A 13,608-nucleotide genomic window follows, 5' to 3' on the forward strand; every position below is an offset into this window, starting at 1 on the left:
ATCACATTTCAATCATTACGGCGGGCCTTAAAGTAATAGATATATAGACAGGCCACTTATTCCATCCCTGCTCTTATTTTCCTACTAGTGATCTCAGTTTATTCCACTATAAAAAAATCATTTCATTTTTCCGAAACAATTATGAGTTGTAATATGTGCACTCGGAGACTTTTAGAACAGCTGAATGCAAAAATATCTGCACGAAACGCTTAACAAATTACTCCCTGAATATACCAGAATAAAGATGTATTCATATACTAAGTGTGGAAGGGTAAAACGCTGGCAGTTTCCATTTCCACGTCAGAGGTTATAACGTCAAATGTAATATCTCATTCACACGATGAAACAAATTGCTATACAATGCTATTTAAATTTAAAACATAATCATTCATGAGATTGAACATCTTATTCATATAAAGAAAGTGTCATCGGTTAACAGTATCTGTCGTCTACATGATAATTCTTTCACAAATAGCAGAACTGACTGTCACTTTTATAACGCAGCCTCAGATGATTGTGCGAGCGAGTTCAGCGGCATATCGTTGGCTCGAACCATGGACCTTCTAATCCACAATATAACATGCTAAACATTAGATCACACCAAATCCCATCTTTGTCAGAGCAATATATCTTGTTGGCAGCGGATTAAAATAAACTTAATTGATGTGTTTTTTATTATCTTACTGAAAATCCGTCTTGAGCAGATAAAGAAAGAAGTGTTCGAATTTATCACCTACTGTATTGTGCTGTATCATCAACATTATTAGTTGTAGCGTTATAATGCGACGGTCAATCTCACTATTCGATTACAGTAGCCTAAGAATTGGCGATGAGTGGTGTTAACTAGCTGCCTTCCCTTTAGTCTGTCACTTTTAAATTAGGGGACGGCTACCTCAAATAGCCTCAAGTAACTTTACGCGAAATTCACAAAACCAAACAAAACAAATTTATATTTAAAGTCACATTAAATAAATGTTATTAGATAAACAAACTTTCGTTCAAGTGAAGAGCTCTTTCGTGGAATTACGTAAGCTAAAAACTTCATAGTTTATTTTATCTCGTATTTATTATATAATTATATATAACTATGATGTATAATCTGAGGAATGGTTTTATTTTAATTTTTAAATGCATCGTACACTATTAATACATTTCATTTTATTAATGAGATATAATTTATGTTAGATTTATTCTCTGTAAAACATTTCCTTTCGCTTCATCGAGTACCATAATGATTAACAGTACCTTCTAGCTACCTTGTAAGGCCTATGATACTGATAGATACGTCGGCATTGTTTCTTTAATAATTATGTTTTAAATAATGGATACAGTAAGGTTCAACATTAAGCCTAAGTGTTTCTTGTTTTTTTTTTCGTTATGAATAAACTAATATTTATTGTTGTCAAATATTTCATTAAGTTCAATTTTCTAAAAAGCTTTATGCAATCATTTTTGTTATTTTCTTTTACTTACTTTTCCAAAGCTCCCTTTTCCTATGGCTCTAAGAATCAGAAAATCTTCAAAATCCACTGAAACAGGGAAAATATATATAATTTTTGAGAATAATCAAAACATTATCATTTCTTGTTATGAAACTGTATATAAATGTTTTGAAATATTCCAATATCGACACTTTCTAAACTATTATTATAATTTTCTTTAAGTTTTGCCTTTACCCATCTCGAAGCTGTTACTAATGAAGTATATATAAAACCACCATTCAGGAAACTAGAGAAACAAAATCGGTGTTTCCAGAATTTCAATTCAGCTAAACAGTTGGCATTGAGTTATTGTGTGACGAGTGGATTTTACCATCTTATCGATTTCTACATCCAAAACGTAGAGATAATTTGTACGTTTAACTAAAAAGAGTATTATATTTATTTAAACACGCACATTTGGTCTTACATTTTTATTTAATGTTCATGTACCATCTGACCCACATGCCCGAGCCACTAGATTGGTAAGATATTCTGTAACGTACATAAGTATTCACTGATATTAATTGATAGAAGACAATATATACTTGAATAAAATGACCTATAACTTTTGAAAGTTATCCTGGCACTTTAAATAAATTTTTAAACCTAAGAATATATAATAAATACAATTTGAAAATGTATTTAAAGTATTATGTACGCCAATATGCCCCCCCCCCCCAGTGGCACAGCGGTATGTCTGCGGACTTACAACGCTAGAAACCGGGTTTCAATACCCGTGGTGGGCAGAGCACAGATAGCCTTTGTGTAGCTTTATGCATAATTAAAAACAAACAAACAGTTCGCCAATATTGGTCGATATTGTTGCAAAGAGCATATTATGAATATATATATAAACCTTTCAAAGAAGAAGGGCAAAACAAAAAAATGCTATACAGGTAAATAACAGCGGAGAAAAACTAAAATATGAGAAAGGTAAAATGTATCTCAGTAATAGAGGTATTTGCAGACATAGGACCCAAACAGTGTCCGGGGATACACTTTCTAACACATTTAACTTACATTCATAAGCCTCACATGTGAAAGAAATAGAGTAGATACAGATGGTTAAGCTCATAACGCCACACACTTCAAACTGCCATTTACCATCTATAGCAATTAGTGGGGAAATATTTGTTTTTAACGAAACAGAAATACAAAAATAAAACAGATTTTACCACAGCGGTATAATAAGTAAAATCTTAGCTCCAGAAGTTGGCATCTCAGCCTCCACACTAGTTACATACCTAAATGAACAACATAACGAAACGTTAAATATCTAAGTTAAAGCTATTACTATTAGATAAATGACAAATTAAACTTTCCCTCCAAATTCCAGAACAGTGACAATAAAAAAATCAGTCAACCACTACCTTTATTATTATACTGTTAAACTGTGAGCTCAGTCGGTCGAATATCTTAAAAACTCACGTATCCTGCAAGCAACATTTAGTAATTACAAAGGATAACGCCGAACAGGTATGGTGTAATTTAGGTAATCTATGTTACAAAATGTTACTTTTTCTTACATTAACATTTTTCTACACTTTTATGTACACCTTCTCCAATATTATCATTTTTAAATGCAAATAAAGTTTTAATTTTATTATGCTTAAGCGGCTTATTAAGCCTTATGTCTAGAATGTTTATATTTCAAACTACTCTTGTTTATTGTAAGTTATACAGAATTGAAATAATTGCAAATTTATAACGTTTTTGCACAAAAATAAAGAACTGTAACTATTAGAGAAAAGTAGTCCATTGAATTGTAAATAAAGGTCCAAAAGTTTATTCAAGATATTTATTTCAATCAAACCATTTCTTATTTTACGTCCAAATCTAAGTATGTATGTTATACGTCACAATATTTTCTGTTTCGAATTCAGCAGTAACATGTTATTAATTCTTTAATTTTTTGAAAATAATTAAATCATCCGTATGTCATTTGACCTTAAGATGTCCTTATAAACAAATTTTCATGAAATTAAGATAAGTATTAGCAACAAATAAAACAATAATTACAACCAACAGTTATACCAACAACCTGTTTGTAATTATTAAAAACAATAAAGTATTATAAAAACAGAAATTAATAAGATATTTTATATTTTAATTATAAAGTCTTAAAAGAAGGCAGTTAAATTCGTACATTGATAAATAGGCCTACCAAGAATTCAATGCTCTCCATATATCGTACAAACAAATTTCCATGATTAAAGACTTAAAATAAAAAAGGTGTAATGAACCAGCCATTTGTATTTCATTTAAGGTTTATAGATCATGAAAAATTATTATTATCGTTTAATTTCCAGAAATCATGAACGTTACGATTAATATTTATTTATTGACAGATTTAAAATTTCAAACTTTCATATGACAAAATGACTGAATGTTCTATAACAACTTTTACTGAGCTAGCAAAAAACCTAAACTTAATTGGATTTCAAATAGTAGTTTTGAAATAGCATATAAATTTCTCAATCCTGACAATGTACTTAACACGCTCAGAATTGATTTTTTTAAAGATTTGATATAAAAGTTATAACTTCTTTAGCTAATTTATTTGTAATATGAAAAGTAGGTTAGTAGAATTTGACTCATTAATTACAATTTGAGCACATAAGTTTTTAAAAATAAAACCAAAATTACGACTTATTTCATTTATCTATTAAGAAGTTGTTGAATGATATTTTTGAAATAATAAAACAGGCAAATTTGTTGAATAATTCCTTAAGCTAAAATTTTTACATGATTCTTCAACAATTTCCAAGTTACCATTAATAATATGTATATTATTAGAATCACAAAACACATCATTACTAAACTCATAATGCATATTATATACAATCTTGGCCAAAATGTTTGCATATTTTGTTTATAACAAATAATCTCATTATTATTAAGATGGAATACATATACACTTAGCGCTGTCAAACTGAGAAATGCATTTCATATTAAACATCTACATATGTAATTTGTATAACGAGACAGGTTCTATGGACATCATGAACAATTTATTAGAACAGACATATGTAGAAAGATATGTAATTCAGCATTTTACCTATTACAGTAAAACCTTAACAAACAAGTATAATGACAAAATATAACATCCAATTATTATAATAGTGTATGCAACCTTATATCAGTTCATATTAGATATTAAGTACTTGGTTGGTCCTGCAAGGTAACGTGGCATGCTGTCGATGAGGTTATTGATGTAATCCGCCTTGATTTCATCCCAACTTGTTATTAGAAGGCGCTGCAATTCAGCTACAGTAGCTGGTTTAGGGTAGTAGTTAGCAATTTTCCAGCCCAGTTCTGTTCAACAGTTCTCAATGGGATTACAATCTGGAGACTTTGCTAGCTATGGCAATCTTGTAACGTCCTCCTGGTCAAGATAATCATATACGATACGCACACTGTGATCAGTGAGATTGTCATTCTGGAACACAAAGTTATTGCCATACCTTGCCCTAGCATATGGCAGAAATATCAACGCCAGGTGATGCCTGTAGGAGGCGCCATTAACGTTTCCCTGGAGGATACGAAGAGCAGTTTTTTCACCATGATGAATAGGTGCTCTAACATGTACTGCACCACCTCCTGTGTATTCCCTGTGGGAAAGACAGTCTTCCCTCATCTGTTGTCCAGGCAAAAGTAACGTGGCATGAACAAACACGAATCCTACCATTAGTTTTAACAAACCAGAAACAGGACTCATCTGAAAAGATAGAATGTCGCCAGTGTCCTAACTGTAAGTTGTCATGCTGTCTTACCCAATTAACACGGTGACGGTGGTGAATCCTGGTTAATACCGGAGTACAGATAGCCCTTCTTGCAAAATAACCTTGTTTTGTCAGTCTCCTATTCACGGTTCTTCTGGATACCCTCGAATGAATATGTTCATGCCATTTCTGTCATAAGGTGTTGCAAGACTACTTTCAACCTTGACGTGTTAACCTGATCAAAACACGGTAATCTCGGGCAGTAATTTTTGGCGTCTATAAGTACACTTTCCTATAAGAACGTTTCTTACAGTCCGGTGACGTTTCAGGATTCTGGATACAGTACTTTGAGGTTCCCTACTTTTCTGGCAATGTTTGTTTGATTCATACCATTTATGGACAGTCGAACACTTTGATGCCCTATAACTTCTGGCACGTGAAGAGGCATGATTCTACATCAAGTACAGAGAATTTGTCTAAACAAAGTGTTGATCTGTTTCGAAAAAGATTATACCAAATTCACACTTTTATACAAAACAGGTGTGTATGTGTGTTTTGACGAAAAACAAAAAAAATTCAAAACAACTTATATAGACCAGAATAATAATTCGTACATGTTTTTCCGATCACATGCTACTTTCTCTGTTACTGTTCGGGCATTTACTCAATAACTACTCCATGCATGTTGACAATAACATTAATACAGAATAGTAGGCAAGTATTTTAGACAAGACTGTATTTGTTTAAATTATTCTGAAATGCTTTATATCTACACATAAGAGGTCCTATGGGAATTTCACCTTCATAATTCGTAGCTGGCTGTAATGATTTAACAGGAAATAATTTTTACGCATAGGTTGATTCAAGATAGCTAGTAATTTTACTTCATCTAAACATTTATGTTCAACATTTACGATAAAGTAAGACTTGGTCCTATGTTTGTTTGTAAAGTATGAACGTTTAGAATAAATTTTATAACACCAACAATTAAATATTTTGTTTATTTATCTACGGGTCGCAATTTCGAATCCTCGTCACAACGAACATTGTCGTCCTTTCAGCCGTTGGAGCGTTATAATGTGACGGTCAATCCAACTATTCGTTGGTACAAGAGTAGCCCAAGAGTTGGCAGTGAGTGGTGTTAACTAGCTACCTTCCCTCTATTATATCACGGCTAAATTAGAGACGGCTAACGCAGATAATCTTCGTGTAGCTTTGCGTGAAATTCAAAACAAACATGTTGAAAAATAAAATCACGAATAGCATTAACTAAGAAGTTTTAGGTAAATTTTATTTGCACAAATCTCTAAAGATAGATTTATAGATATTAAGTTTAGTATAATAGCATATAGATAAACTATTACAAGTTTTACGAAAATCAATCAATTTTTGTATATTTTCTCTTTACTTGTAATTTCCTTTTAAATTCTCTATTAAAAAATTCAGCGATTATAAAATGCTTATCAATACAAAAATTGAAACTTAAAGAAAGAGTAGTGTTGATATATAAATGCTGATGTTTATCGTGCGTCACACGTGTGCAAGACTTCAATTTTGGGTAAAATTTGGCTACGCCTACATGAGACATTGAAGAGCAGAAAAACATTAAGATATTAAAAACTAATGGCATATTTGTATTTTTGTTCATGTTTCTCTCTTTTATATACCACTCCATATACAAATGAGTTTTTAATCAATACATGTATTTGATAACTAAATCTAGAAGTTCGAAGTTTCATTTATGTTTTAACAAGAAAAGTTTTAATTTAATCAATTCATAAAATCTGACAACTCTTCTATTGAGTGCTAGAAAGATTTATTTTTTTAGAAATAGAACATAATTAATTTACCAAATTAATAATGCACAATCCATAACCTATATATGGCAAAGAGAAAAATGTATAGAAATTTATAATGTACCCTTTTCAATGCAGGCCATGAGTTCTCAAGCACTTTTACTAATTTTTAGTGGAAAATTTAACACTTTGTAATATGGAAACATATTTTTCCTGGATTGACAGCAGTTCTAATAAAGGTATTTTGTACTTCCTTAATGTTAAAAGTTTTAGGTATTTATAGCAGAAGTTATCATATTTAATGTAATAGAATACATTTGACATTATGTAATACAACGTTCGTAGGTTAGTACTTCACAATTATAATATAATTAATCAATAATCAGTCATATTAGTGTATTTGTGATTGTAGTTTTTGCCTAGAAAAACACTGACATAACTTATACTTTCGAGCAAAAAGTATGTAATAAGTGAAACGTTTATCGAAAAACGTTTATTGGTTTAATTTTATATTTGAATTCAAATATAAAATTTAAATTATTTTTTTCCAATATTTTTATACTAATGGGAATAAAGTTAAACATAAAAATATAACTGTCACGTTGAACTAAATCAGCATCCATTTTACAATTTCTAATATACTGAAACAGAAATTTTCAAACGGTGAAAAGGGAAACGTTCTAATAATTCAATAAATTTTCAACATTTTTCTCACATTGTGACTTAAGCCAATTAACTTTCAACTCTCGAGGATTAAATGTTTGCTCGTATTGTAATTAAGAGGGTGAATAATATTTTTGACTCACCTAAGGAAGAGTACCATATAAATTGTTTGATGTGGAAAATATGTAGATAATACAAGTTATTTTGAATTTAGAAAATTAATGTTAATTAAACTACAGTTAGATAGTTAGTTGAAATAAGATATCTTCTAACCCAGGAGCTTGTGTCCATGATAGAGTTAAACAACCCATAACTCTAATACGGTGTTAATGAACAACTACGCGTGAAAATCAAAACTTTGTAACAATTATATTTATAAATATCATACAAATGTTTTGTTAATTATAACACAAAGGAAATGAGTCGCCATAAATGGCATCTTTTTACCTTTGATGATATTTTAAACCTTTTCAAACAACATGTCCAAAACAAAAAGCGTTGTATATAGAATACAGAAAAATAAAACTGGCCCGGCATGGCCACGTGGTTAGGGCGCTCGACTCGCAATCTGAGGGTTGCGGGTTCGAATTCCCGTCGCACCAAACATGCTCGCCCTTTCAACCATGAGGGTGTTATAATGTTTCGGCCAATCCCACTATTCGTTGGTAAAAGAGTAGCCCAAGAGTTGGCGGTGGGTGGTGATGACTAGCTGCCTTCCCTCTAGTCTTATACCGCTAAATTAGGGACGGCTAGCGCAGATAGCCCTCGTGTAGCTTTGCGCGAAATTCAAAACAAACAAACAAAATAAAACTACGGTGCATTTACATTGAACCTTCGTTCGTAAGCGTTACATGCAGAAGAAAAAATTTTATTTTTGTATAATTTATTTTCATTGAGAGAAGCTTCTTGCCCACAACTGGATGCAGACGAACAATGAAAGTTTTATATGAAGGATATTGTGGACTTGAACACCCATATATTGTGTGGGTCCTATTTTCTATTAACTCTCTTAATTTGGCATTTTACCTTTCCCTTATTGTAATCTGTACCTTAGTTGTATTTATTTAGCTTTTATTCTCGACGCTTTTTGTTTTTAGCGCTGTTGTTCGAGAAGTTGTTTTGAAATATCATCTCAGATAAGAAGATTCTGCTTTTACGTTTTTTTAGAGCTTACAGTTAACATAACTGTAGAGTAATACAATGGTGTACAAAAGTTAAGGAACAAACTGTTTATTGAACACTAAAGATTTGTTCCTTAACCTTTGAACACCAATGTAAATATTTACTAGAGATTACAATATAGTAAAGTTAAAGTGTGCCATAACACTGGTCGACAAAATCGAACTTTTTTTTCATCAAAGATTTAAACAAACTTTTCTAGACCACTTTTGCCCGCTGATTCCAAATATGTTTTCGGTTTTCTTCTAGCACATCTATTTATCGAAATATGACTGGTGTTAACTTCAGCACAATTTAGGTAATAATCACACATTAGGCTAGATAACCATTAGGCTAGATTTGTTGGCCAAGTGTAATAAGAGAGGTATCTGTGGAAAAGGGACCCACACTGTGCTGAGAATACGCGTCTATCAGATTTACTCTTATTTCTCAATGCTCATATATCTATATATTTGTTAACTTATATAAAGTGAGATACAAGAAACATTAAAAAAAATGCAAACCAATAGAAATTCGATCATATGAAGCATAACAATTCAAGGCTTCGGATAACAACAATGTACAACGTAGACAAAATAGAAGTTTACTAAAACAAAAGAGCTATAAGTAGAAAATTAAATTCCAACAAGAAATGTTAGATTTTGATGTAGAGACTAAAAACTCTTCTTTCCAAATTTATCTCTAACTCTATCATAACTCGGACCTGTAGGTTTTGACAATCATTCAGCTTTCATATTTAATTCTTTAAAACAATATATATATATAAAGAAACATCACATATCTAATTTGATGGCTGGTGTTGTTTGGCCGAAACATTGCACACATAATCTTTCATTCCGTTACAATGATTTGACCACTTCTTTATTTATTTTCAGATGTCTAATGCCACAGTGGAATTATGAGTCAAAAGATAAAATATTTTTTTAAAACAATAATTATGAGATATATTCAAAGTAATAATATCCAGTGGCGTAGGGAGCGGAAAGGGGAGGCTGCTCCCCTATTTTCAATCTGTCCAAGTAAAAATGCATCAAAATTAGGAAATCTACTCTCAGAAAAATCAGGAGAATGCATAAAATTTAATCCAGAACTCAAGAACTTCCAGCGCCCTAAGAACAGCCCTGGATCCCGGCAATTCGTTTCGCTCAAATAAACCTTTGGGCCCCACACTTTTAATTTGTCACCTACACCTCTGATATCTATACACCTTTTCGGAGACCAGTTATCTAGGTGAGTATAAGTTAAATTATGGGTTTCTAGTCTGATGTTCTTTAATCATATTTAATGGGTAAAGATTCCATCTTGTATGATATAAAATATTCTGTTAGTTACTAAAGATCATAGGTTCACTTACATCAAATATTTCGTTACCAGACCTACCATGAGTCCTCATCAGTTTTCCAACTATTAAAATATTCTGTATATTAACTAATTGTGATTTCTTTACAGTCTTAAGTAGCTTATGTAAATTGATGTTGTTTGGCCTCAATGGCCCTTAAAATTAAAAACTTGGTAGCTTGCAATCCCTAGACTGGGCTATCATCATCATTAATATAAAAACATACTTACAAAAAACATTATATTATTCTGAAATAAAGAGGTATCAAGATGAGGTACCACAATTTTAAGTGAGGGTACGTTTGAACGTACAGTAACTTCGGTTTCCTTAATACTAATATTTTACCCTTACCTTCTCTGTTTTCTGTAGTTCGAAGCACATCTTTATGTTTCTTCTTATTTGTAGACTGTCCACTGCCCATTTTTTTACTGATCTCAACTGAATTTACCCTAGAATATCTACAAAACACTCGTAGTATTTAGTGAGTGCATGCTAAGTCACAATGAAGGAGGAAAGTTCTTATTTGCCGTTTCTGGAAGAACAGTAATGACTTTCTAAGACGTCTTACAGTTTTAGCGTATTCATTCCGCAGTTGACACTAGAGAACTTTGACAGTATAGATTTCAAAACCTAACAATTGAAATACAAAAATTTCACTCATCTTTCTAAAATGCAATTTCCTTTGATAACATAATATATTTAATCTAGTTCATCAAAGTACGTAATCTTTTTATTTAGGATCAGATCGATAGCACCCTGTATAGTGTTGGCTGTATTAAACCATAAACCATGCTTACTGTTGTCCGGTTCCATAGCAACGTATTTTGTTCATAAACACATTATTTAAGTATAACCATTACGCCTGTTTCTCTGAAACAAAGATATTACATCCTAAGTTGCGTAGCTTGTTATAGGTTAGATTTAAAATCATGGCATCTACTCTCCTGTAACGTACTATTCAATGAACCCACGATAACTTCATTTGCCAAACTTTTTTCACCTTTGAAATTATTAAAGTCTATAGTTTAATCACAAATTGCGCTTATGTCCACCGTAACATAAAAATTCTAAACATCAATCCAGTACAATTTTCTAATAAAGGTTACAGTCTATTCTAGTTTGAATTGTTGTGCTAAACAATTTCATAAATCTAAACCTTGGCAACTTGCATGAAATGACGAAAACAACACGTTATTCTCATCCGTAAAGTTCGAGGGTTTGTTCGAAAAGAGAGATTACGAATGCTCACCCAACTCCTTTCCGTTCCGTTGTCTTTATGAGAAGTAAATGGAGCATGCTTCCCGCTTCTCACAGTTTCTAACATCCTGGACGTCAATATCAGTGAGATATGAAGTGCAAAATCAGACAAAAGAACGTTATGTTATACTTTATAAAGAAATAAGAAAAATATTAATGTTGATGTGATGTTTTTTGTTTCCATAAACAAAAATATTTTATTAGCATTTTCTTTCCAGATAAAAACTATGTTAATGTAAACTCGACGTTCTTTAGCACAATAGTGCTCCAAACATACAAATTAATTTGTTATAAACAGTCGGAGTATTTTTGTATTTTTGTATTTGGTGATGTACAATAAAAGTAACACTCTTTAAATAATCTTTTAGGACAGAAGCTTGCACTCTATAAGGTAACGCTTTAGTCCTTTCTAAGGGATAGAAAACTATAATATCAACCCTGTTATTGTACAAATAATATTATATTTATTCTATTAATTTGAGCCGTACGTCCTTCACGTATTTAAACTTAAACGCGTCGCTACACTGCATCTACAGTGAACTAACGCCAATAATTTTTCATGAAATAATAATAATTTAGTTTTTTTCAAATGTTGAATAGAACAGGTCTCTAAATACATACACCTGAACGGACTACAACGTCATATTCACAATACAAATATGAAAATGAAAATACTCGTATTAAACAGTTTGTTATTATTTGTGAATCTAAATGAATTTAGTTAACATATTTACTTACTCCAGATTTTTGTAGGGGATTTACTTGATCTAAAACTTGAAAACGTCTCGTGTGAATTTTTACGATGATTGGAATCTACCTATCTGTACGTAATTATTTATGTCTCTGCACATCTTGTTGTCAATAACTGCGTGTATATGTATATATATAATGATAGTGATGTGTTTTGACTAGTCGTTAAATTATCCACGTCTTGATGTTAGACAAAGACATTATAGACAATGCAAATTACACAGCTTTACAGCGTTGGAGGGATGGTCACTAGTCTTGGAAGGAAATAACTCTGGATGCATCAGACTGCAAAGAACCTAATGTAAGTATCTTTTGTAAAGTCGAAAACCTTGTTTATTCGGATTTATTGATTCAACAAAGAAAAACCCCGGATAGAAGTTGCACATTGTTTCATTTGTTCTAAAGATACGCAGGAAGATGAAAAACAGTCTTCTTGAAGAATAAACACTGTTTTAACTAGCCGGAACATATGTTTGAGTGAAATCAGCACATGAATATAGCAGGTAATAAATTGTTTTTTTTTCTATGATTATAATCTATATTTAATTAAAAACTTTAATTACTCATCAAACAAACCATATACCATCAACTGATTTATTTGAATAGAACAACTGGTTTGAGTGGAAAACAATAAACTCCTCTTTCTGCCGTAATATAAGCTAAAATGTCAGTGTATTTAAAAAAAATATAATTGTAATAATATATATCTATCGCGATTATTTTATCTCTTAGGCTAATAGACTATGTACATTTTCAAACTGTAAACGGTAAAACAAACTTGATCATCTTAATTTAATCAGAACAAACGCATTTACAATAATGTGTCTGAGAGAAAGTGGTATTTTAGTTTCTTAATTAAAATATGCAATGATATGTCTGCACACTTGTTTATAAGTAATTTGTGATATGTTTGTAATTAAGCATAAAGCTATCACGAGAAAAGAAACCCAACTGTTAGCGCTATAAGCCCTCAGACTTACCGCTGACCCACAGGGAGCTGTAATCTGTATAAAATAAATATATATTTCAAATAAACTTGCTTTGTCCGCCTATACACTGAAAATGCGCTGATACACCCACTTCACGAAACACGAATTATCAAAAATGAAAAAAAGAAAAAAAACCTCTTGCGCTTAGAATTAAACGAACAGATAAATTGCAACTTGTGTCTATAAATTATTCATGTTGTTAGAAAACGTTGCACAGGAGCCGCAGTGATTTGATATATCGCCTGATATTGACGATAGGGAGGTAAATTGTTCTATCTCGTAAGAATTGATTTATGCTAAAATGTTTCAAACTTTCATTGCACCTGCGTTATTTTGTTTTCTGTAGTATATTCACGGTAATCATAAGTGGAACAGCGCTATAACTGGTGAATCTAGTCCTGTCCAGTTATTACTGGTAGCAGCAATTATAAT

The 13,608-nt window shown here is 31.6% G+C and overlaps 1 protein-coding gene across 1 annotated transcript in view; it reads right to left on the reverse strand.

The window, feature by feature from the left end:
- LOC106465501 (serine/threonine-protein kinase 32B-like) overlaps nt 1-11,435 on the reverse strand; it is an 85,955-nt gene extending 74,520 nt beyond the window's left edge. Inside the window, exons 1-2 of the mRNA XM_013925727.2 lie at nt 10,532-11,435; nt 1,474-1,529 (exon numbers count right to left, since the gene is read on the reverse strand). Of these exons, the coding sequence (XP_013781181.1) occupies nt 1,474-1,529; nt 10,532-10,601 (126 nt within the window). The 5' untranslated portion in view covers nt 10,602-11,435. The remainder of the gene's footprint in view (nt 1-1,473; nt 1,530-10,531) is intronic.
- Nucleotides 11,436-13,608: the final 2,173 nt, after the last annotated feature.

This window comes from Limulus polyphemus, unplaced genomic scaffold (assembly GCF_000517525.1).
Source record: "Limulus polyphemus unplaced genomic scaffold, Limulus_polyphemus-2.1.2 Scaffold1964, whole genome shotgun sequence".
Classification (NCBI taxonomy): Eukaryota; Metazoa; Arthropoda; class Merostomata; order Xiphosura; family Limulidae; genus Limulus; species Limulus polyphemus.